Below are 26,656 nucleotides of genomic sequence, written 5' to 3' on the forward strand. Positions count from 1 at the left end.
TTGTCCTGGATTATCTGGGCAATGTAATCACACTACCATTGTAATCACAAGGGTCCTATAAGTGAAAGAGGGAGGCAGGAGAGTCAGTGCTAGAGGGATGCAACATGAAAAAGCCTCCTCCCACCATTGCTGGCATTGAAGGTGGAAGAAGAGGTTCACAAGCTAAGGAATGTGGGCAGCTTCTAGAAGCTGGAAAAGGCAAGGAAACAGATTCTCCCTGAGAGTCTATAGAAGGAATGCAGACCTGGCACCATTTTGATTTTAGTCTAGTGAGACCCATTTTAGACTTCTGACCTATAGAACTGTAAGAGTATACATTTGTGTTGTTTCAAGCCATGAGCTTTGTTGACACTAATATAGGAATGTCCATAAGTCTCCTCTAAAAGTAAAACTTGAAGTAGAAAGTTTTGAACCAGGGGATAAATTTGTTCATCCATCCATCCATCCATGCAACCAGTTTTTGAACACAAATTTTCTTAGCAGATTTATTTTTCATTTATTAATTCAACAAATATTTATTGAACCCTTTCTATGTGCCAGCCATAAACCCAGTTGCTCAGGATGCAGCTCTTACAGAGCTTATGATTTACGGACACAGGAAAGTGATTATGAGGTAAGTAGATGACAGAATGAAATAACAGAATCCTGTGAGCCCCAAAGTAGGTGGGATATGCAATAAATCAAAGAAAGTTTGAAAGTGGGAATGACAAACTCGGTGTATGCTGACCTCTTAGTTTTCTGAAACAAGGGCTGGATGCTAGAAAAGGAGTAACCTCTAAGAAATTTACATGAAAAGCCATGTTCTGGGAATGAGGTTTCTGTTCAAGTAGAACAGGAAGTGGAGGAAGTAATTATGTTGGTAATGTAATTATGGGGGTGTGGATGGTAGTAGTGGTGATGCTGATTATATGTATGATAATAATAATAATACCTAACATTTACTGAGTGTTGGCCATGTATCAGGCCCTAAATTACCTCATGTAATCTTTACAATTTTACAAAAGTAGCTATGATTATTCCCATTTTGCAGATGAAGAAACTGTGGATAGAGATTAAATATCTCAACTATGGTTACATAACTAATAAATGGGTAAGCAAGGATCTGAGCCCCAAATCCATTGTCTTCACTGTTATCCTATATTACTTCTGTTCTGGAAAAGTATGTGAGGTCTTTTAGCATAAAGATAAGATACAGCACCAGAGGACACAATGGGAAGAGCTGGGAGAGAAAGACAAATATGTGATGTGCAGAGAAATATGAGGGAACAATGCAGTTATTCTAATTCTTACTAAAGTAACATTCAGGCAATTTAGGTAAGTCTTACTTAACTGAAATTTAAAACTATAAACCAGTAGGAGAGAGAACTATTTTTAAATGACAGCCATGTTCAACAGTACTTGATTTCTATTTCAAAACTTTTAAGTACTTAACATTTTTTTTCCTCAGAAGTCTCATAAATAGTTTCTCTCCTACTCATTTATCTAGTTTTAGACTGGATTATTAAAAATTCTTACCCTTTATACTCAATATATAACTTGCTGGACAATCCTCAAGGCACATTCATACACTGTAAATATTTGACAACATAGAAAACTCAGATAGTAGTTATATTCTGAAGTGGTTGAAGTTAATAATTCCATAAGGCTGGTAAAAATGACAGACACTTTAAATGTCCAATAATAAGGGAATAAACATGTTACATTGCTACAATGGACTGTTATGCAATCATTAAGAGGACAATAAAATGATAATAAAAACCATAAAATTCCTAGAAGAAAACAGGTGGTAAGCTCCTTGACATAGATTTTGGCAATTTTTTGAATTTGACACCAAGAGCAAAAGCAACAAAAGCAAAAATAAACAACTGGGAATACAACAAACTAAAAAGCTTCTGCACAGCAAAAGAAGCCATCAAGAAAACGAAAAGGCAACCTACTGAATGGGAGAAAATATTTGCAAATCACATATCTGACAAAAGGCTAATATCCCAAATATATAAAGAACTCATACAACTCAATAGCAAAAACCCAACAAATCCAATTAAAAAATGGGCAGAAGACCTGAATAGACATTTTTCCAAAGAAGATATACAGATGGCCAACAGGTACACAAAAAGATACTCTACATCATTAATCATCAGGGAAATGCAAATCAGAACCACAGTGAGATACCACCTCACACCTGTCAGAATGGCTATTATCAAAAAGACTAGAAGTAACAAGTGTTGGGGTTAGGGTGTGCTGAAAAGGGAGCTGTCAGGCACTGTTGGTGAGAGTGTAAGTTGGTGCAGCCACTATGGAGAACAGTATGGAGGGTCCTCTAAAAATTAAAAATAGAACTACAATATGATCCAGCAATTTCACTTCTGGCTATTTATCCAAAGATGAAAACACTGACTTGAGACATATGCACTCCCAATGTTCACTGAAGCATCATTTACTTACAAAAGCCAAAATATGAAAACAACCTAAGTGTCCATCAACAGATGGATGGATAAAGAAATTGTGGCATATATATACATACACATTGGAATATTATCTAGCCATAAAACAATGAAATCTTGCCATCTCGAACAACACAAAGGGATCTCAAAAGCATTTTGCTAAGTGAAGTAAGTCAGACAGAGAAAGACAAATACCATATGATCTGTCTTATATGTGGGATCTAAAAACAAACAAACAAAAACCCCCAAGTTCACAGACACAGAGAACAGAATGGTGGTTGACAAAGATAAGGGTGGGGGTAGGAGAAATTGGTGAATTAAAAAAAACATTTAGTTTAAATAAACTGAATTTAAAAATAAAATAAAAATAACAAACACATAAAGTACATAGTATATGCCAAGTATATGCCAAGCACTATCTAAGACCTTTACAAATATTAAGTCATTCATTTTTCAATAAAAGTTCCATGTAGTATGCACCAGTAACACTCCATTTTACAGATGAGGAAGATGACACAGAAAAAGGTAAAGTAACTTACACAAGGTTACACAACTAGTAAGAGATGGAGACAGGATTTGAACCCAGGCAAGCTAACTGCGAAACCACTGGCTACTCCCAAAGCATTAGACTAAGTTGCCACTCCAGTGTTTATGATAGTATTACAGCATGAGGATTTTCCTATGTTAAGTGAAAAGGGCAGGATCCAGAATTAAATGATATCAAATGAGTAAAGGAAATAGAGAAAAAAGATTGAGAAACAACACGAAAATGTTAGTAGTCTCTAGGTGGTGGAATTATGAGGGATTTTTTTTTCTTCTGTCAATTTTATAAATAATAAACATGGGGCTTCCCTGGTGGCGCAGTGGTTGAGAGTCTGCCTGCCGATGCAGGGGACACAGGTTCGTGCCCCGGTCCGGGAAGATCCCACATGCCATGGAGCGGCTGGGCCCGTGAGCCATGGCCACTGAGCCTGCGCATCCGGAGCCTGTGCTCCGCAATGGGAGAGGCCACAACAGTGAGAGGCCCGCATACCACAATAATAATAATAATAATAATAAACATGTATTACTTTCATAACACATAAAAATATTTTATTTTTAAAAAGACAAAGGTTTGTAAAGTGTCAAAAGCAATGTTTCAATACAAGTACTTGAGAAATTGCATCTTAGAGTTTCTGTGACTTAATTTGTATAGCAAAAGCAGGATAAATAACTTAGTGAAACAAATTTATTACTTAAAGAACATTTTTCTTCTCTTAATAGGAAAAAGATCTTAATCAACTTTATGAACATCATGTGCAATTAATAGTGGAATTATTTATTTAATTTAATGTGCCTCTCTGCTGAAAAAGAACAGGATGTATTCTTGTGTGTGTGTGTGTGTGTGTGTGTGTGTGAATGAATTAAAATGAGACCAAATCTTGATACTAAAAAAGGTTCTTCAAAATTATTACTCAATTTGTAAAAAGCCCAGCTTTTTATTTATTTATTTATTTAGCTGTATGCGGGCCTCTCACTGTTGTGGCCTCTCCCGTTGCGGAGCACAGGCTCCGGATGTGCAGGCTCAGCGGCCATGGCTCACGGGCCCAGCCGCTCCGCGGCATGTGGGATCTTCGCAGACCGGGGCACGAACCCCTGTCCCCTGCATCGGCAGGCAGACTCTCAACCACTGCGCCACCAGGGAAGCCCTAATTAATTTATTTTTAACTGAAATATACTTGACATATAACATTGTGCAAAATTAAGGTGTATAATACATTAATTTGATACATTTATATATTGTAATATGATTGCCATTGTAGCGATAATTAGCACCTCTAGGGACTTCGCTGGTGGTCCAGTGGGTAAGACTCCACGCTCTCAATGCAGGGGACCCAGGTTCAATCCCTGGTCACGGAACTAGATCCCACATGCCGCAACTAAGAGTTCGCATGCCACAACCAGCAAGTCCGCATGCCACAACTAAGATCCGGTGCAGCCAAAAAAATAAATAAATAAAATAATAACAATAATAATAATTAGCACTCTATCTCTTAGCATGTTTGATGATTATAATACAATATTGTTTTCTACATTCACTTCACTGTGCATTAGACCTCCAGGGCTTACTTACTACTCCTAAGTTTGTACCCTTAAACAACATCTGTCCCTGTCCCACCCCGCCGCAGCTCATGGTAACCAGCATTTTACTCTCTCTGAGTTTGGCTTTTCTAGATTCTACATATAAGTGAGATCATACAGTACTTGTCTTTCTCTGTCTGACTTATCTCATTTAGCATAATGTGCTCAAGGTCCATTTACAGTGCTGCAAATGGCAGGATGTCTTTCTTTCCCGTGGTTGAATAACACTCCACTGCAAAGCCCAGCTTTTTTTTGTGTGTGTGTGGTACGCGGGCCTCTCACTGCCGTGGCCCCGCCCATTGCGGAGCACAGGTTCCGGACGCGCGGGCCCAGCCCGCATGGCTCACGGGCCCAGCCGCTCTGTGGCACGTGGGATCCTCCCGGACCGGGGCACAAACCCGCGTCCCCTGCACCGGCAGGCGGACTCTCAACCACTGCGCCATCAGGGAAGCCCAAGCCCAGCTTTTTAAATGCACTTTTAAAAGGCTTAAATCTCTAAACATTTGCTTCTAATCTGTCTCTTCAAGAGAAATTTCATCAGCAAAAACCAAACCAAACCAAAAAAAAAAAAAAAACCCAACAGCTTATAAGTCTTCTACTTTCATAAAATACTACTAAGCTGTTAATAACTAGGAAGAATAAAGGACTTCAAAATCCATGAAGAAAATGAAGAACTTTCTCAAAGCCATTAATAATATGTGGAGCCAGGGTCGGGGTTAAGGGAGTGGTTTAAAAATAGGGAATAAAAATGCATAACATTTTAAATAATGTTTTATTATTTATAAAACATTTTACATAGGTATTGGGAGAAAACTACTCCAAGAGATATCATTGTATCCTGAAAAGTGAATTCCCTATCTACACACAGACCTTACACCCTTCACAAAAATTAACTCAAAATGCGTCACAGACCTAAATGTAAAATACAAAACTATAACACTCATAGAAGATAACCATAGGAGAAAACCTAGGTGATCTTAAGTATGGCGATGACTTTTTAATTACAACACGAAAGGCATGATGCATGAAAGAAATCAATGATAAGCTGGACTTCTTTAAAATTAAAAACTTCTCTGCAAAGGACAATGTCAGGAGAATGAGAAGACAAGTCACAGACTAGGAGAAAATATTCATAAAAGACACATCTGATAAAAGACTGTTCTCCAAAATATATAAAGAACTCTTAAAACTCAACAGTAAGAAAACAAACAACCTGATTAAAAAATGGGCCAAAGACCTTAATAGACACCTGACCAAAGAAAATACAGATGGCAGTCTGAGAGGGTAACTACGTATTCTACTTTTAGACTGGAAAGAGAAACTATCACAGCTATGAATTACAAGTATCACACTAAACCATGAAGGTATTTTGCAAATTTGAAGCCTTGTTGAGTTTAAGTGTGACCGAAACTAGGGCAATAAAATCAAATTTTAGACCACCACTTGTCTAAGGGGAAGAACTGTCCAAGGAAACAAATTGTACCTGAGACTTTCGTCTTTGATTTTTGACTGCTGGGAAGAGCTCCATCCAGAGACTGAGCAGAGTGAAAAGGTTGACTTTAGAAAGCCTTGGTATTTCACCTGCAAAAGAGAGCGCAAACACTTTAACATTTTACTAATGATGAAAATAAGAACTAAGCTCAATGCCACTTGGGTGCTGCAGCCTTAGCTCAGCTGTTTTAGCAGGAGGCAGAGAAAAAGGATTCGTGTGCAAGAGAATCAAAGCACTTTCTAATCAGGAGGCAGAGAAAAAGGATTCGTGTGCAAGAGAATCAAAGCACTTTCTAATCAGGAGGCTGATTTCAACCTCCTTGCCGGCAACGTCTTCCAGCACTTTCCAAAGTTGGGCCCTCTTTCACCCAGCAGAAAAAAATAGTACAGCTGATACACGTAGCTATGGGAACAATCCCAAAGAAGTTATGAAAAGTCCTTGCATCTGAGATCATCATGGAGCAACCTTTACTTTGGACTGTGATGAAGCGTTGCAACAAGGGCAGTGGTTAGAACCCAGACCTAAAAATACAGTGACCTTAGAAGGAAAAGCAGTTGAAATATAGGAAAGCGTCGCGTGCGGTTAATTTTGAAATCGAATAAAAAACACAGTTTGGGGAATTTGCAGGCTCGTCGATCCCAGCTCCAGGTCCTGGGAGGAAAAGTAAAGGGGAGTAGTGAGCGCAACTTCAAAAGCCAGCGCAGCCGGGCCAAGGGATTCCGGTGACCGACGTGGGGACGCGCCCAGGTCGGGGATGGGACACCCAGGAGCAGAAACGCAGGCGAAGACGGCCAGGCAGGGAACCCAGAGTGAAACGGCGGGAGTCGCACAGAGGAGAGCGAAAGGCGAGTGGCGGGAGGAGTCGGGGCACTCACCGGTCATGCTGCCAGTCTGGGTGCTGACTGACCGTCCGGCCGCCTCGCTCTCCAGATTTTGCATCTGCCCTGCTTCTTTCATCGCCAGCCCAGCGGCCTCTGCTGCCCAGGAAACCTCTCGCTGTCCTGCATGATCTTTGCCCCAGCTCCCCCACTTCTCGCCTCCCCCCAACCACTGTACAGCTACGGCCAACTCTGCGCGACCGAATGACGTAGGAGCCCGGCGGCCATTTCCCGGCGCCCTGTGTGACGTCATGGCGAGGCGTGGATGAGGCGACACAGGGCTGCTCCTCTGGCGGCGACCGTGTGAGTAGGAAACACAACACAATAAATCGTTTGACACTTGTATTTGACTGTGTTCGTAGGTTTTGCTGAAATCTGGTCGCTTGAGGATGTCTTGGCTCGAAGTCCCAAGTTGCGCAGACTCTCAGAGGGTGATGAGGGCTTCGCATACATGAGAGTTTTGGTCAGAGAGCGAAGGAGAATTGAAATGGAAACCTGCCCAATCTGTCGTGGTCAAGGTCTTGGAGAATTTGGGAGACGAACGGGGTGAGAGCTGGGCGGTCCAGATTGTTATCCTCAAAGATTGGCCAGTCCTGGGGAACTTAGTTTCAGGGACCACCACAGGAACGTTCTGCTTCTTATTAAACACCTGAAGACGTTAAGAGGTAGAACTGTAGTTGTGGGAAAATTGAAGATAGGAGGAAGTGGCCCCTGGAAAATCTGAGAAGTACCTGACATTGTGGATTTGTGCTCAGTGCAATTTATTATTTTATAAGAGTCCTAGGCATGACTCAAAATGAAGCCCCTCCCTCCACCAGTGACTCAGAGCCTGTTTTCCATCACCAACTTGCGCTATCACAACTTGAAATACTTAAAAATAGTGAGGCACAAAAACTGCTCCGAGACTCTGAAAGCAAAAGCCAATATTATGAAAGTACATTATTTTGTAAAGGATTAAAGAGAGAATTTTCAGTGTTGATGGGTATGACTGTGGTTCATTAATTGTCACTGCTGTATAGTATTTCATTGTAGCTATATGCCACAATTTATTTATCCATATTTGAGTCAAAAGACATTTGCACTATCTCCAGCTTTTTGCTATTACAAGCAATGCTGCTTTAAACATTTTTGTATACGTTCCTTATGTTCATATGGAAGAGTTTCTTTAGGGACTACACTTAGTAGAATTCTTGAGTTGTTGTTGTCAAGTTTCCCCGATAATGCTGAAAAGTTTTCCAGAGAGATTGGGCCAATTTACATAGCTTTATATCCCCACTAATTCTTGGTATTGTCAAACTTTTAATGTTAACCAGTCTGGTTGGCATAAAATGATATCTAGTGGTTGTGATTCCCCCTGATTTCTACTTAGATAGATTGGCTATACATGTGTCCTCTCTATGAAATACCTGTTAACCATTTTCTATTTGATAGTTATTTCTTATTCATTTGTAAGCATTTTTTATACATCCTGGATATTCATTCTCAGTTGGGTATGTGTACGGTAAATATCTTCTCCCCATTTGTCACTTGCTTTTTCACTTAATGATGTTTTCAGTGCATAGTTCTTTATTTTAATGTGCTAAATATACAAATAATTTTCTTAAATGGGTTTTGTATCTTTTTAAAAAGCATTTTCTACCCAAGGTTATAAATGTTTTAAAATTTTTCTGTCAGTTATACCTCCATTTAAAAAAATAACTTTTATATTTCCTCTAAAAGCCGTAAGTTTTTCCTTTTATATTTGTATCCTCATTCATCTAGAATTTATTTTTGTGTATGATGTAAGGTAGGGATCCAGGTTTTTTCCCACTTGGATAATCAGTTATCCCAGCACTCTTTTCTCATTGATCGACAATGTCACCTCTGTCATGTATCAGATTTCCATATACACGTGAGCCTGTTTCTGGGTTCTATATTGTATATCATTGGTTGATTACACCTCTGCCCCCTTACCACCCGCCCAAAACACCTTATTTTCTTCAGGAAAATCTTGGTTATTCTCTCTCTCTCTCTCTTTTTTTTTTTTTTTTTTGAGGTACGCGGGCCTCTCACTGTTGTGGCCTCTCCCGTTGCGGAGCACAGGCTCCAGACGCGCAGGCTCAGCGGCCATGGCTCACGGGCCCAGCCGCTCTGCGGCATGTGGGATCTTCCCGGACCGGGGCACGAACCCACGTCCCCTTCATCGGCAGGCGGACTCTCAACCACTGCGCCACCAGGGAAGCCCTATTCTCACTCTCTTTTTTAATGTTTAAAAAAAATATTTATTTAGGCTGTGCCAGGTCTTAGTTGCGGCATGCAGGATCTTCGTTACAGCATGTGAGATCTTTAGTTGTGGCATGTGGGCTTCTTAGTTGCGGCATGCGGACTTCTTAGCTGTGGTGTGTGGACTCTTATTAGTTGCAGCATGCATGCAGGATCTAGTTCCCCAACCAGGGGTTAAACCCAGGCCCCCTGCATTGGGAGTGTGGAGTCTTAACCACTGGACCACCAGGGAAGTACCTCTTGGTTATTCTTGACCCTTTAATCTTCCATGTAAGTTTTAGAATCATAGTGTCACATTCCTCAAAAAGTTCCTCTGACATGTTGATTGGAAGTGCGTTGTATTTATAGATCAGTCTGAGATATAGAGGCTTCCCATCCCTGAACATGGTGTATCTGTGTTAACTTTGTATATTGGGTTTTTCAAAAGGTTTTAAAATTTTTCTCCACAAAGATTCTGCATATATTTTATGATTTAATCTTATGTTTTGTTGCTATTATAAATAACATCTTTTAAAAAATTTTATTTGTATGTATTTGTGCCTAATATATAGAAATGCAAGTGATTTTTATATATTAATCTTATATTAAGCAATCTTGCTAAATTTTATTAATTCTAATATTTATTTTTAGTTTCTTTTGTTTTCTAGACTGAACCTATATTACCTATAAATAATGAAAATTTTATTTGGATCTTTCTAATTTTCAAACCTTTTATATCATTTTCTTGTCTTACTGCACTTTAGAATCGCTAGGGAAATGTTGAGTAGAGATAAAGGCATAGGCATCTTTTCTTGTTCCTGATTTTAGAGGAAACTATTTTAATGTTAAACTTTAAACTATGGTTTTTGCTGTAGGCTTTTGTTAGCTGTCCTTTATCATATTATGCAAATTCACTTCTATTTTTTTTAATCAAATATTGAACTTTATTAAATGCTCATGGTAGATGCCTCTAATCAGCTTAAGAAAGGTCCTTTCTCTACTGTCTTGCTGAGAATTATTATCATGAATGGATGTTGAGTTTTATCAAATGCATTCTCTGCATCTAATAATATGATCCTATACGTTTTCTCCCTTAATCAATTAATGTGGTGAATTATACTAAAAGATTGCTTAATGTTAAACCAGCCTTGTGTTCCTTTGGTAGACCCATCTTGGTCGTTATGGGTTATTTTTTTATTCATTGCTGGATTAAATTTGCTAATATCCTATTAAGATTTTTGAATCTGTGTTCATGAGTGAGCTTAGTGTGTAATTTACCATGGTCTCTTTGGTTTTGATGTCTTGATTAGGGCAACCTCTTAAATGAGTTGGGCAGTGTTTCCTATTTTTCTTTCCTCAGGAAGAAGTTGTGTAAGATTGGAATCATTTGTTCCTTGAACGTTTATTAAAATTCTCTTGGAAAAGCCATTTGAACCTAGTGTCTTCTAAATGGAAAAATATTTCACTACTAATTCAATTTCTTTATTGGTTAAAGGACTACTCAAACTGTCTATTTCTTCTTGGCCAGTTTTTGGTAAGTTATATTTTTCTCAAAATTTGTACATATTACTAAATTACCCACCAATCATGGATCCTTTGCCTGTTACTTCACCTCTTGTCAGTACAAAGAGCTCCCATATCTTCACCCCAAATTTTCAGTTTTCAACATTTTACCACATTTACACCATATTTTATAATTCTTTCTCTCTCTCTTACCTTTGCACACCACTCCCCCTCATTCTTTTTTTTTTTTTTTTTTTTTTTTTGCGGTACGTGGGCCTCTCACTGCCGTGGCCTCTCCCGTTGCGGAGCACAGACTCCCGACGCGCAGGCCCAGCGGCCGTGGCTCACGGGCCCAGCCGCCCCGCGGCATGTGGGATCCTCCCGGACCGGGGCACGAACCCGCGTCCCCTGCATCGGCAGGCGGACTCTCAACCACTGCGCCACCAGGGAAGCCCCCCCCTCATTCTTTTTTATGAATCATTTGAGAGCAGGTTAAAGACAGTATACTCAATTCCACCCTGCCCCCAAATAAGGACTCTAACTCATGCTAATTCATCCATCCAAAACAAGAAATCACCATCGATTGGACACTACTGTTCAACCCACAGGCCCTTTCAAATTTCAAAAAATGTTTCAACGTGTCATTTTCCTTTCTGGTTCAGCATCCCATCCAGAATCACTGAGTTTTGCATCTTGTTAGTTTCCTTCAACCTGGAACATTTTCCTCAGTCTTTCCCTCTGTTTCACAACATTAACAGTTTTAAAGGGTACAAGCTTTTCATTCTGTAAGATTTCTGTCAACGAGAGTCATTCTGAGGTTTCCTCACAGCCAGACGCAGGTGGGAATGCTGCAGAAGATGCTGTGCTGTTTTCCATGGATGACCTCAGGAAGCAACTCTGTGTTAACTCATCCCACCCCTGGTGATGCCAGCCTCAATCATCTGGCAAGTTAGTGCCTGTCAGTTTTCTACACCATAAAGTCATTATTTTTCCCTTTGTAATTTATAAGTATTTTGTGGGGAGATACTCCCAAAACTATGCCAATACCCTATATATGTTAAACCCACATGCACCAACTTTGACATCTATTGGTGATTCCCACATGAATTAACTACCATCGTGATGGTTGTCCGATCGTGATTTTCTGTTTCCATCATTTCTTCTACATGTAGTAGTTGTCATTCTACTATAAGGAAGAGCTTTTCCCTCTTCCTCATTCATTCATTTATTCATGTATATCAGTATGGATTTGTGAATTCCTATTTCATTCAGTGGCTTGTAATCTGTTATTTATTTTAATCCTCAAATTGTCCCACATTTGGCTGATAAAATCCCCTACAAGTTGACTCCTTTGTTCTTTTGATGTGACCCTATCATTCTTTGAGCATTTTCTTACATTCTGGTGCAAGAAGATGCTCCAGGCTCATCATGTTCCTTCCCTGCCCCAGACCTGGAATCAACCATTCCCCCAAGTAGCCCTGGTTCCTCTTAGTGTTGTTGTTTTTTTAAAAATTTTTATTGAAATATAGTTGATTTACAATGTTGTGTTAGTTTCAGGTGTACAGTAAAGTGATTCAGTTATATATTCTTCTGGGTTTTTTTTAACATTCTCTTCCATTATAGGTTTTTACAAGATATCAAGTATAGTTCCCTGTGCTAAACAGTAGGTCCTTGTTGGTTATCTGTTTCATATATAGTAGTGTGCGTATGTCAATCCCAATCTCCCAGTTTATCCCTCCCCCTCCTCTTTCCCCTTTGGTAACCAAAAGTTTGTTTTCTATGTCTGTGAGTCTGTTTCTGTTTTGTATATAAATTCATTTGTATCATTTTTTTTTAGGTTCCACATATAAGCCGTATCATATGATATTTGTTTTTCTCTGTCTGGCTTACTTCACTTAGTATGAAGTGAATCTCTAGGTCCATACATGTTGCAGCAAATGACATTATTTCATTCTTTTTTTATGGCTGAGTAATATTCCATTATATATATGTATATATATATATATATATATATATATATACACACCACACCTTCTTTATTCATTCATCTGTCGATGGACATTTAGGTTGCTTCCATGTCTTGTAAACAGTGCTGCTGTGATCACTGGGGTGCAAATATCTTTTCAAATTATGGTTTTCTCCGAGTATAGGCCCAGGAGTGGGATTGCAGGATCATGTGGTAGCTCTATTTTTAGTTTTTTAAGGAACATCCGTACTGTTCTCCATAGTGGCTGTATCAATTTACATTCCCACCAACACTGTAAGAGAGTTCCTTTTTCTCCACACCCTCTCCAGCATTTATTATTTGTAGACTTTTTGATGATGGCCATTCTGCCCGGTGATACCTAATTGTAGTTTTGATTTGCATTTCTCTAATAGTTAGTGATGTTGAACATCTTTTCATGTGCCTTTTGGCCATCTGTATGTCTTTTTTGGAGATGTCTATTTAGATCTTCTGCCCATTTTTTGATTGGGTTGTTTGTTTGTTTTTGATATTGATCTGTATGAGCTGTTTGTATATTTTGGAGATTAATCCCTTGTTGGTTGCATCGTTTCCAAATATTTTCTCCCATTCTGTAGGTTGTCTTTTTGTTTTGTTTATGGTTTCCTTTGCTATGCAAAAGCTTTTAAGTTTAATTAGGTCCTATTGGTTTATTTTTGTCTTTATTTCCATTACTCTAGGAGATGGATCCAAAAAGATATTGCTATGATTTATGTCAAAGAGTGTTCTGCCTATGTTTTCTTCTAGGAGTTTTTTTTTTATTAATTACTTTATTTGTTTTTATTTTTGGCTGTGTTGGGTCTTCATTGCTGTGTACAGGCTTTCTCTATTTGTGGCAAGCAGGGGCTACTCTTCATTGCAGTGTGCAGGCTTCTCATTGTCGTGGCTTCTCTTGTTGCAGAGCATAGGCTGTAGGTGTGTGGGCTTCAGTAGTTGTGACATGCGGACTCAGTAGTTGTGGCTCATGGGCTCTAGAGTGCAGGCTCAGTAGTTGTGGCACATGGGCTTAGTTGCACCGTGGCATGTGGGATCCTCCCGGGCCAGGGATGGAACCCATGTTCCCTGCATTGGCAGGCGGATTCTTAACCACTGCACCACCAGGGAAGCCCCTCTTCTAGGAGTTTTATAGTATCTAGTTTTACAGTCAGGTCTTTAATCCATTTTGAGTTTGTTTTTGTGGTATGGTATGGTATTAGAGAATGTACTAATTTCATTCTTTTACATGTAGCTGTCCAGTTTTCCAATTACCACTTACTGAAGAGACTGTCTTTTCTCCATTGTATATTCTTGTCCGGTTTGTCTTAGATTCATTGACCATAGGTGTGTGGGTTTATTTCTGGGCTTTCTATCCTGTACCATTGATCTATATTCCTGTTTTTGTGCCAGTACCATACTGTTTTGATTACCATAGCTTTGTAATATAGTGTGAAGTCAGGGAGCCTGATTCCTCCAGCTCCATTTTTCTCTCTCACGATTGCTGTGGCTATTCAGGGTCTTTTGTGTTTCCATACAAATTAAAAATTTTTTTTGTTCTAGTTCTATGAAAAGTGCCATTGGTAATTTGATAAGGATTGCATTGAATCTGCAGATTGCCTTGGGTAATATAGTCATTTTGACAATATTGATTCTTCCAATCCAAGAACATTGTATATCTTTCCATTTGTGTCATCTTCAATTTCTTTCATCAGTATCTTATAGCTTTTGGGGTACAGGTCTTTTGCCTCCTTAAATAGGTTTATTCCTAGGTATTTTGTTCTTTTTGATGCAGTGGTACATGGGATTGTTTTGTTAATTTCTCTTTCTAATCTTTTGTTGCTAATGTATTGAAATGCAACAGATTTGTGTATTAATCTTGTATCATGCAACTTTATCGAATTCATTGTTGAGCTCTAGTAGTTTTCTGGTAATGTGTTTAGGTTTTCTATGTGTAGTATCATGTCAACTGCAAACTGTGACAGTTTTACTTCTTCTTTTCCAATCTGGATTCCTCTTATTTCTCTTTCTTCTCTGATTGCTGTGGCTAGGACTTCCAAAACTATGTTAAATAAAAGTGGCAAGAGTGGACATCCTTGTCTTGTTTCTGATTTTTGAGAGAATGCTTTCAGCTTTTCACCATTGAGTATGATGTTAGCTGTGGGTTTGTCATATATGGCCTTTATTATGTTGAGGTAGGTTCCATCTATGCCCACTTTCTGGAGAGTTTTTTATCATAAATGGATATTGAACTTTATAAGAAGCTTTTTCTGCATCTATTAAGATGATCATATGATTTTTATTCTTCAATTTGTTAATGTGATATATCACACTGATTGATTTGCAGATATTGAAAAATCCTTGCATCTCTGGGATAAATGCCACTTGATCATGGTATACGATCCTTTCAATGTATCATTGGATTTGGTTCAGTAGTATTTTGTTGAGGTTTTTTGTGTCTATGTTCATCAGTGATATTGGCCTGTAATTTTCTTGTTTTGTGGTATCTTTGTCTGGTGTTGGTATAAGGGTGATCGTGGCCTCATAGAGTGAGTTTAGAAGTGTTCCTTCCTCTGCAAGTTTTTGAAATACTTTCAGAAGGATGGGTGTTAACTCTTCTCTAAATGTTTGATAGAATTCGCCTGTGAAGCCATCTGGCCCTGGACTTTTGTTTGTTGAGAGTTTTTCAATCACAGATTCAATTTTAGTACTTGTAATTGGTCTGTTCATATTTTCTCTTTCTTCCTGGTTCAGTCTTGGGAGATTGTACCTTTCTAAGAATTTGTCCATTTCTCCAGGTTATCCATTTGCTTGGCATATAGTTGCCTGTAGTAATCTCTTATGGTCCTTTTTATTTCTGTGGTGTTGGTTGTAACTTCTCCTTTTTCATTTCTAGTTTTATTGATTTGGGCCCCCCCTTCCTTTCTTTTCTTGATTAGTCTGGCTAAAAGTTTATGAATTTTGTTTATCTTATCGAAGAATCAGCTTTTAGTTTCTTTTTTTTAACATCTTTATTGGAGTATAGTTGCTTTACAATGGTGTGTTAGTTTCTGCTTTATAACAAAGTGAATCAGTTATACATATACATATGTCCCCATATCTCTTCCCTCTTGCGTCTCCCTCCCTCCCATCCTCCCTATCCCACCCCTCTAGGTGGTCACAAAGCACCAAGCTGATCTCCCTGTGCTATGCGGCTGCTTCCCACTAGCTATCTATTTTACATTTGGTAGTGTATATATGTCCATGCCACTCTCTCACTTTGTCCCACCTTACCCTTCCCCCTCCCCATATCCTCAAGTCCATTCTCTAGTAGGTCTGTGTCTTTATTCCTGTCTCTCCCCTAGGTTCTTCATGACCATTTTTTTTAGATTCCATATATATATGTTAGCATACGGTATTTATTCTTCTCTTTCTGACCTACATCACTCTGTTTGACAGTCTCTAGGTCCATCCACCTCACTACAGCTTTTAGTTTCATTGATCTTTGCTATTATTTTCTTCGTTTCTATTTCGTTTATTTCTGCTCTGATCTTTATGATTTCCTTCCTTCTATTAACTTTGGGTTTTGTTTGTTCTTCTTTATCTAGTTGCTTTAGGTTTAAGGTTAGGTTGTTTATTTGAGATTTTTCTTGTTTCCTGAGGTAAGTTTTTGTTGCTATAAACTTCCCTTGTGGAACTGCTTTTGCTGCATCCCGTAGGTTTTGGATTGTCGTGTTTTCATTTTTATTTGTCTCTAGATATTTTTCTGTTTCTTCTTTGACTTCTTTAGCGATCCATTGGTTGTTTAGTAGCATATTGTTTAGCCTCCATGTGTTGGTGTTTTTTGCAGTTTTTTTCTGTAGTTGATTTTTTTTTATTCTTTTTTTTTTTTTTTTTTTTTTGCAGTATGCAGGCCTCTCACTGTTGTGGCCTCTCCATTGTGGAACACAGGCTCCAGACGTGCAGCCTCAGTGGCCATGGCTCATGGGCCTAGCCGCTCCGTGGCATGTGGGATCTTCCCGGACCGGGGCACGAACCCGTGTCCCCTGCATCGGCAGGTGGACTTTCAACCACTGCACCACCAGCGAAGCCCCTCTGTAGTTGATTTCTTAAAAATATTTATTTATTTATTTGGTTGCACTAGGTCTTAGTTGCAGCTCATGGGATTCTTAGTTGCAGCTCGTGGGCTCCTTAGTTGCAGCATGTGAACTCTGAGTTGCGGCATGCATGTGGGATCTAGTTCCCTGACCAGCAATCAAACCCAGACTCCCCCTGGAGTGTGGAGTTCTAGCCACTGCGCCACCAGGGAAGTCCCTTGTAGTTGATTTCTAATCTCATAGTGTTGTATTTGGAAGCGATGCTTGATTTCAGTTTTCTTAAATTTACCAAGGATTGCTTTGTGGCGCAGCATGTGATCTATCCTGGAGAATGTTCCATGTGCACTTGAGAAGAATGTGTATTCTGCTGCTGTTGGACGGAGTGCTCTATAAATATCAATTAAGTCCATCTGGTGTACTGTGTCATTTGAGGCCTGTGTTTCCTTATTGATTTTCTGTCTGGATAATATGTCCACTGATGTAAGTGGGGTGTTAAAGTCCCCCACTGTTATTGTGTTACTGTCAATTTCTCCTTTTATGTCTGTTAACATTTGCCTTATATATTGAGGTGCTCCTATGTTGGGTGCACATAGATTTACAATTGTTATCTTCTTCTTGATTTGATCCCTTTATCATTATGCAGTGTCCTTCTTTGTCTCTTGTAACAGTTTTTATTTTAAAGTCTATTTTGTCTGATATGAGTATTGCTACTCCAGCTTTCTTTTGATTTCCATTTGCATGGAATACCTTTTCCCATACCCTCACTTTCAGTTTCTATGGGTCTCTAGATCTGAAGCAGGTCTCTTGTAGAGAGCATATATACAGGTCTTGTTCTTGTATCCATTCATCCAGTCTATGTCTTTTGGAGATAGAGCATTTAATCTGTCTACATTTAAGGTAATTATCAATATGTATGTTCTTATTGCCATTTTGTTAATTGTTTTGGATTTGTTTTTGTAAGTCTTTTTTCTTCCTTTCCTCTTTTGTTCTCTTCTCTTGTGATTTTATGTCTATCTTTAGTGTTGTGTTTAGGTTCCTTTTTCTTTTTTGTATGTATACCTATTATAGCCTTTTGGTTTGTGGCTACCATGAGGTTTTGATATAGCAGTCTATATGTACATGATTGTTTTAAGTTGCTGATCTCTCAATTTCAAATGCATTTCAGATATCCTGCATTTGTACTCTTCTTCTCTCAAGATTACTGGTTTATATATCACATTTGTGTGTGGATGATTTCCTACCTTTACTGTATGTTTGCCTTTACTGGTAGCTTTCCCATTTAATAGTTTTCTTTTTTAAAATTTTATTATATCTTTATTGGAGTATAATTGCTTTACAATGTTGTGTTAGTTTCTGCTGTGCAGCAAAGTGAATCAGCTATACATATACATATATCCCCATATCCCCTCTGTCTTGAGCCTCCCTCCCACCTCTCTAGGTCGTCACAAAGCATTGAGCTGATCTCCCTGTGTTATGCAGCAGCTTCCCACTAGCCATCCATTTTTTTTTTTTTTTTCTTTTTGCGGTATGCGGGCCTCTCACTGTTGTGGCCTCTCCCGTTGCGGAGCACAGGCTCCGGATGCGCAGGCCCAGCGGCCATGGCTCACGGGCCCAGCCGCTCCGCGGCATATGGGATCCTCCCAGACCAGGGCACGAACCCGTATCCCCTGCATCGGCAGGCGGACTCTCAACCACTGCGCCACCAGGGAGGCCCTAGCCATCCATTTTGTAGTGTATGTATGTCAATGCTACTTTCTCACTTCGTCCCAGTTTCTCCTTCCCCCACTGTGTCCTCAAGTCTGTTCTCTACATCTGCATCTTTATTCCTGCCCTGCCACTAGGTTCATCAGTACCGTTTTTTTTAGTTTCCATATATGTGCATTAGCATACAATATTTGTTTTTCTCTTCTGACTTACTTCACTCTGTATCACAGACTCTAGGTCCATCCACCTCATTACAAATAACTCAATTTCGTTCCTTTTTATGGCTGAGTAATATTCCATTGTATATATGTGCCACATCTTCTTTAGCCATTCATCTGTCGATGGACATTTAGGTTGCTTCCGTGTCCTGGCTATTGTAAATAGTGCTGCAATGAACATTGTGGTACATGTATCTTTTTGAATTATGGTTTTCTCAGGGTATATGCCCAGTAGTGGGATTGCTTGGTCATATGGTAGTTCTATTTTTAGTTTTTTAAGGAACCTCCATACTGTTCTCCATAGTGGCTGTATCAATTTGCATTCCTACCAACAGTGCAAGAGGGTTCCCTTTTCTCCACACCTTCTCCAGCATTTATTGTTTGCAGATTTTTTGATGATGGCCATTCTGACTGGTGTGAGGTGATACCTCATTATGGTTTTGATTTTCATTTCTCTAATAATTAGTGATGTTGAGCATCTTTTCATGTGTTTGTTGGCAATCTGTATGTCTACTTTGGAGAAGTGTCTATTTAGGTCTTCTCCTAGTTTTCTTGTTTTTAGTTGTAGCCTTTTCCACCTAGAGAAGTTCCTTTAGCATTTGTTGTAAAGCTGGTTTGGTGGTGCTGAATTCTTTTAGCTTTAGCTTGTCTGTGAAGCTTTTGATTTCTCCATCAAATCTGAATGATAGTCTTACTTGGGTAGAGTATTCTTTTTTTTTTTTTATTTTTTTGCAGTACGTGGGCCTCTCACTGTTGTGGCCTCTCCCGTTGCGGAGCACAGGCTCCGGACGTGCAGGCCCAGCGGCCATGGCTCATGGGCCCAGCCGCTCCGTGGCATGCGGGATCCCCCCGGACCGGGGCACGAACCCGTGTCCCCTGCATCGGCAGGTGGACTCTCAACCACTGCGCCACCAGGGAAGCCCGGGTAGAGTATTCTTAATTGTAGGTTTTTCCCCTTTCATCACTTTAAATATATGATGCCATTCCCTTCTGGCCTGCAGACTTTCTGCTGAAAAATCAGCTGGTAACCTTATGGGTTTCCCTTGTATGTTATTTGTTGCTTTTCCCTTGTTGCCTTTAATGTTTTCTCTTTATCTTTTTGTCAATTTGATTACTGTGTCTCAGCGTATTGCTCCTTGAGTTTATCCTGCCTGGGACTCTCTGTGATTCCTGGACTTGGGTGACTGTTTCCTTTCCCATGTTAGGGAAGTTTCCAGCTATTATCTCTTCCAACATTTTCTCAGGCTCTTTCTTTCTCTCTTCTGCTTCTGAGACCCCTATAATGTGAATGTTGGTGTGTTTGTCATTGTCCCAGAGGTCTCTTAGATTGTCCTCATTTCTTTTCATTCTTTTTTCTTTATTCTGTTCCATGGCTATGATTTCCACCACTCTGTCTTCCAGCTGACTTACCCATTCTTCTGCCTCATTTATTCTGCTATTGATTCCTTCTAGTGTATTTTTCATTTCAGTTATTGTATTCTTCAACTCGGTTTGGTTGCTCTCTATATTTTCTAACTCTTTGTTCAAAACTTCTTGTAACTTCTCCCTCTGTGCATCCATTCTTTTCCCAAGTTCTTGGATCATCTTCACAGTCATTACTCTGAACTCTTTCTTGGGTAGATTGTCTAGCTCCATGTCACTTAGTTGTTCTTCTGGGGTTTTATCTTGTTCCTTCATCTGAAACATATTCCTCTGCCATCTCATTTTGTCTCAATTTCTATTTGTATTTTTATGTATGTGGAATGTTATGTTTCTCGACCTTGGAAAAGTGGCCGTCTGTAGGGGATGTCCTGTATGTCCCAGCAGTGCACTCCCCTCTTGTCATCTAAGGGCCAATGACTAGCTGGTCCCAGGGTAGGTTCTGACTTGCCTTTGCAGACTCAGTTCCACAGGCTGCTGGATTGTAGTTTTCTTGCTTCTGGTGTCTGCCCTCTGGTGGATGAGGCTGGTCTAGAGACTTGTGCAGGCTTCCTGGTGGGAGGGGTCAGTGCCTGCCCACTGGTGGATGGAGCTGGTTCTTGGCTCTCTGATGGGCATGGCCATGTCTCGGGGCGTGTCTAAATGTGGCTGTGGGCTCCGGAAGTCTTTAGGGAGCCTGTCTGCTGATGGATAGGTTGTGTTCCCGCCCTGTTGGTTGTTTGGCCTGAGGCGATGGAGCCTACAGGCTCTGGATGGAGCCAGATCTTGGTGCTAATTACCCTAGCAAGATGTTTGCCTCCAACAAGAGTTCAAGTAGATGAACACTCACCGATATTTCTGCCACCGGCTTTTATGACTCCAGAGAGAGCCATGGCCACCCTCTCCCCAACCCCCTCTGAGACCAGCATGTAGGTCTGGCCCAGACTCCTGTGAAGTCACTGCTTTTGCCCTGGGTCCCAGTGTATATGATACCTTGTGTGCACCCTCCAAGAGTAGAGTCTCTGTTTCCCCCAGTCCTGTGGAGCTCCTGTGATCAAGCCCCACTGACCTTCAAAGCCAAATGCTCTGGGGGCTCATCCTCCCCATGCCAGGCCCTCAGGCTGGGGAGCGTGACATGGGGCTCAGAACTCTTCCTCCTGTGGGAAGACCTCTGTGATATAATTATTCTTCAGTTTGTAGGTTGCTCATCCGGGAGGTATAGCATTTGATTAGATCACACACGCGCCCCTCGTACTGTCTCATTTGGTTTCTTTTTTATGTCTTTGGATGTAGAATATATTTTTTTTAGTAGGTTCCAGTCTCTTTTACTGATGGCTGTTCAGCAGTGAGTTGTGTTCTTGATGTTGTCATGAGACCTTGAGGTGAGCTCAAGGGCCTTCTACTCCACCATCTTGTTTCTAATCCCCCGCTCCTTAGTGTTTAAAAACTTAAGATCTAGGCAGTAAGTTTGCTCACTGCTACTGGTATGTCATTACCACTAGACCCTCTGAGAGGCCAGATCTACAAAACATTCATATCTGTATATGTGTGTCTACATACATGTACACACACTCATATAACGGTATGTCTCTCAATAGCTAGCCAGCTAACTATCTAAAAGAGTTCACACCAATACCTTCAATTCCAGTCTAGCACACCAGGGCTTTTTCTAGCCTTCCCCCTTGCCCTACTTGCAAATCTCTTCTCCAAACAGCAGGAAACCTGGCTCCTGTTACTCTCAATATAGTTCTTTTCTTTTTTTCCCCACTCGATTCCCCGTAGGGGACCAATCTCCCTAGCACAGTGGCTACCTCCTGGGCTTCCCAGCCCCTGTGCTGTTGCCTCTAGAGCCCCTCCTGCCTTCAAGGGAAGGGAAAGTGGGGGGAAAGGAGGGGAGGGGAGGTTGTCACATGGCTTTGTTTTGTTTTGTTTTGTTTTGGCCGCACTGTGCAGCATGTGGAACTTCCCTAACAAGGATTGAACCCCCACCCCCTGCAGTGGAAGTGCAGAGTCTTAACCACTGGACCACCAGGGAAGTCCTGTCAAATGTTTTTGTTTTTGTTTTTGTTTTGCGGTACGCGGCTTCTCACTGTTGTGGCCTCTCCCGTTGCAGAGCACAGGCTCAGTGGCCAGGGCTCACGGGCCCAGCCGCTCCGCGGCATGTGGGATCTTCCCGGACCGGGGCACGAACCCGTGTCCCCTACATCGGCAGGCGGACTCTCAACCACTGCGCCACTGGGGAAGCCCCCAAATGGTTTCTTTGACTGAATTATTCAGAGAGGGAGGAAGGAAGGAAGGAGGGACGGATAGAGGTGATGGAGGAAGGGAGGGAGGGATATGTGTTTATCACATATTTTCTTGAAAACTAAATGATTCCAAGTAGCACAGCTCCTGCAAGGAATAGGTGCTCAGCATCATTAATTAGTATCCCTCCCCACTTTGTGTTTCATTTGCTTATTCTCTATAGATAACCCAGATCTTTTCCTTTTATTCTAGGTCCTGTTGGTTGGGAATCTTGGTCCTAGCAGTGTGTTTATTTGGACAGAATCCTCTCACAACAAAACAAGCTGAGGTCCCATGGAGCTCATCATCCATACATAGAATCTATACTGGATTTGTTGATACTGGTGATGTTTGGCAGAGACTGAATACCTGGCTTGTAGAAGAAAATGTACCTCACACTCGGTCTTGCTCTCGTATGTGGAAGGCACACATGACCGGTGACCATGTCTTTTGCATGCCCGGAGATAAGGCGGCCACAGGACCAATAGGGACTCCTGGTGGCCAGTGCACCCTTGTACAAAGGATTGGCTCTAATTTGGTCATTTCAGGCAAAGATGTAACCATAAACACCACCCTGAATCCAGAAATTAAGGTTTCCTAAGCAGTTCTTGGAAGGCAGTTCCTGGCAGCACTAAAACCCCAAAGAAGCAAAGAGAAGCCAAAACAAAATCCAGATGCTCTTCATGGAACATTTGCTTTGTTATGGAGGGCAGTGCTGCCAAAGAGAAATGACTTCTTAGGTTTTCCATATATTGTCCCTAATGATGTCATCAGAAAAGTAAACTTGGTGCCACATAGGTTAATGTGCTACAAAGTAAGACTGTCCAGGAACCCTGAGAACGTCTGTGCCCCACGAGATGGGAAGGACGGACAAGCCCGCTTCCTGTGTTACCCTGGGTCACTCTGCCATAGGCAGCCTGGGAGTGGGCAGGCAGTGGGCCTGATACCACGGTCCAAATGGGGTCAGGGTCCCCATTAGTGTGGCATCCTCTGGACTGGGTTTAGGCATTTCTGAATCAGCAGCCTGAAGAGGTTCTCTGATTAGACATGTTAGAAATCAACAGAACTTGGAGGGAGGGGTAGGGATGAGAGGACAGGTAAGAGGGAATAGAGAGGAAACTAATGCTGATGGAATAGCTGCATCAGTCATTTTATGTAACAATGATGATAGTAATAGTAATAGTATCTTACATTACTCAGCATTTACTATGTTCCAGGCTCCGTTCTAGCTACTTTACATATATTATCTCATTTACTTCTTTCCGCAACCTTATTATGAAGTGGGTATTTTTATTATTATCCCTGCTTATAAGAACCAAGACATTGCGTACCTTGAGCAAGCAGACACAGCTTGAGAGGGGTGGGAGCAGGATATATATGTTCACCACTTCATTTAGTACTCACAACAACCCAATGATATAGATTTTCATCATCTCCAATTTACAGGCAAGGAAACTAAGGCCCTTGGACCAGCAACATCAGCATCACTCAGGAGCTTATTAGAAATGCAGAATCTTTGGCCCCACTTTAAACCTACTGAGGCAGAATCTGGACAGAACCACCAGTCTAGACCAGAGGGCCCAGCGAGTCTCAAACTTGCACGTGCATGTGAGTCGCCCAGAGACCGTGTTAAAACCTGGATTCCTGGGCCCCACCCACCCTTGGAGATGCTGAGTCCCTGGTATTTAGCAGCAGTAGTTTGGCCCTCTGTAGAGTTGCTTCCATAAGTTTTTTTTTGCATCACATCATCTACCAACATTAGCTGATATTGAAAAGCAAAATTTTCATACCAGTTTAGGAACAGGAGTCAAAGTTTCATTTTAATTCAGGGGTTGACAAACTTTTCCTGTAAAGGCCCAAATTGTAGATATTTTACTCTGTGTGGGCCACTGGGTCTCTGTCATGTCACAAAAGCAGCCATGGTCAGTATGTAAACAAATCAGTGTGTTTGTTTTCCAGTACAACTCAATCAACTCCCCCTCCTTTAACTCAGAACCGAGGGAACCTCTGGTGATGGCAGCATGCCCTAGTGCAGAGCGGATTTGAAGAATGAGGATCTTAACATTTGCAAAGGAGAGGACTAAGTAAAATAGCTCATACTGTAGGGGAGGAAAAACAGTTTCCCTTCTACTCTTCTAGGTTCTTGGCTGAGACGCCCTTGTAGCAAAATACAGATTAACAAAAGAAAAACCATTTTAATTACTATGTAAGGGAGAGCCGCAAAGATAGGAGACTCAAAAGGCAACCAGGCAACTGAGGCTTATATACCACCCCAAGCTGAGAAAAGGGACGAGGGTCTGGGCCTTCAAATGGAGGAGGGCCATTCATGGGAAGAGGAGGAGAGCAGATGTTTGGGAAACAGGTGTTTGCCGGAGGTGCAGATAAGTCTCTCAGAAGAACAAGTGATACTGGGTAGTAGCCCTCTTCCTGGTACAGGGCCGCTTTCTAATTTCTTTTAGGCAGTTAATAGGGAGGTAAAAAGCTTCTCCTGAGTCTGCTGGGTCTTGACTGCTTTCAGTTCAAAATAATCCATATGTGAGAGTGGTACTTTCTGGGGCAGCCTGTTCTGAACCCCCTCCATACCATATGCCTAGTTAACTTTCTTCAGGCTGATTGAACCATAACCCTTTGGGGTAACTTTTAAATCCTAATACTTTATCAGTTTCTGCAAACCTCTCATCTCACAGGCTATAAATTGTCACTGTTTTTTATCATTTGTGTTATTAATTAAAAAAAAAAAGGGGTGCCAACAAATTTGCCTTCCCCGAGAATATCAACTGAGAGTTCCATTTGACAAGGTCCTACTTTTACTCAAGCAGCCATATTATTTTCTAATAATAGAAAAGGCATTAAAAAAAATCAAGTAATCACCTTCTATCATTTTCCAAGTGTGGGATAACTTTTCTCATTGGCCTGATGAGAAAAAGCCCTATGGTACTCAGTGCTGATTACTGTAAGGATTACTGTTGGTTATTATTATGCTCTAAAGATTATTATGGTTTTCTAGCTTATAGGATGTCATCTTGGAGTCCCCACAGGATAAACTCTCCTGTCTCCTGTGAATCATGTGACCTTCCTAACCAGACACCAAGGCATGAGTTTCGTGTCCTCACTTTCTCTCTGGTATTATAATCTTATGTTACCTACACTAGTTTTTACTTAGTTTCTACTTTCTCCATTTCCTTAATGTTTGTCTTATTTGGGGGCATTTTTGTAAATTGTCTTCTGTCATTTTTGGAATACAAATTCATTTAAATCAAAAAGAATGTTCAGGACTTCCCTGGTGGCGCAGTGGTTAAGAATCCACCTGCCGATGCAGGGACACAGGTTCGATTCCTGGTCTGGGAAGATCCCACGTGCCACGGAGCAACTAAGCCCGTTTGCCACAACTACTGAGCCTGTGCTCTAGGCCCTGTGAGCCACAACTACTGAGCCCGTGAGCCACAATTACTGAGCCCATGTGCCACAACTAATGAAGCCCATGCACCTAGAGCCTGTGCTCCGCAATAAGAGAAGCCACCGCATTGAGAAGCCTGCGCACCACAACGACGAGCAGCCCCCGATTGCCGCAACTAGAGAAAGCCCGTGCGCAGCAACGAAGACCCAATGCAGCCAAAAATAAATTAATTAATTAATTCACTAAAAAAAAAAAAGAAAAAGAGAATGTTCACATTTGAGGATTCTTTAGTTCAATGTGCCTTGAGGATGAAGGGGAAGTGAAGCTGGTATCTGCATACTTAGAAAATAACACGTGATATCTTAACACACCAACTTAAACATAATGTACTCACATTTAGATGGTCACTTGTATGACCAAAGGTGAATGTTCTTGGCTGACATTTGCATCCCACCTATCTCACCTCATCCCGCCTAAGAACTCTAGACAGTTACTCTACAGTGCTACTTTTTTTTTTGTTTTTGAAACAAAATCCACATTTTATTAGATTGAAATAAACCATAAAATTGTTCATCTTCACCAACAAGAAGGCAATATTTTCTGTATTCTTCCTAGATAAACCACAAAACTCCTGTTTTTGCAAGAAGACCAGTTTTCCTGGTTATGCATATAAATCAAGATGTGGAAGCAGATATGGTCATGGAAAAACACCCAAAGGAAAACAGGCAAAACCAGACAAATCAGTCATCAACATCTGCAAACTCAGGTTCCGTCTTGCCTGTGAAACAGTGTTCATGGTACATCTGCTAAAAAGCTGATGTCCAGTTCGGGTGGACTTACATTCCCTTGAGGACAAAGGCTACACTGAAATCCTCTTCAGGTGAGCACATGGCTTCTGTCACTTTCTGGTAACTTCCACAACCAGC

General features: G+C 40.8%; 1 protein-coding gene and 1 long non-coding RNA gene across 2 annotated transcripts in view; one reads left to right on the forward strand and one right to left on the reverse strand.

Moving 5' to 3' along the window:
- The window catches only part of CDADC1 (cytidine and dCMP deaminase domain containing 1), a 43,787-nt gene extending 36,583 nt beyond the window's left edge, over positions 1–7,204 (reverse strand). Inside the window, exons 1-2 of the mRNA XM_081214417.1 lie at positions 6,933–7,204; positions 6,049–6,146 (exon numbers count right to left, since the gene is read on the reverse strand). Of these exons, the coding sequence (XP_081070543.1) occupies positions 6,049–6,146; positions 6,933–7,188 (354 nt within the window). The 5' untranslated portion in view covers positions 7,189–7,204. The remainder of the gene's footprint in view (positions 1–6,048; positions 6,147–6,932) is intronic.
- Positions 7,205–9,847: 2,643 nt separating this feature from the next.
- Positions 9,848–26,322, forward strand: LOC308604857. Its single transcript, XR_014013564.1, has 3 exons — positions 9,848–10,710; positions 11,509–11,627; positions 22,547–26,322. It is a non-coding gene; the product is annotated as an uncharacterized lncRNA (long non-coding RNA).
- The last annotated feature ends 334 nt before the right edge of the window (positions 26,323–26,656 follow it).

This window comes from Mesoplodon bidens (genome assembly GCF_964165515.1).
Source record: "Mesoplodon bidens genome assembly, chromosome: 17".
Taxonomy (NCBI): Eukaryota; Metazoa; Chordata; class Mammalia; order Artiodactyla; family Ziphiidae; genus Mesoplodon; species Mesoplodon bidens.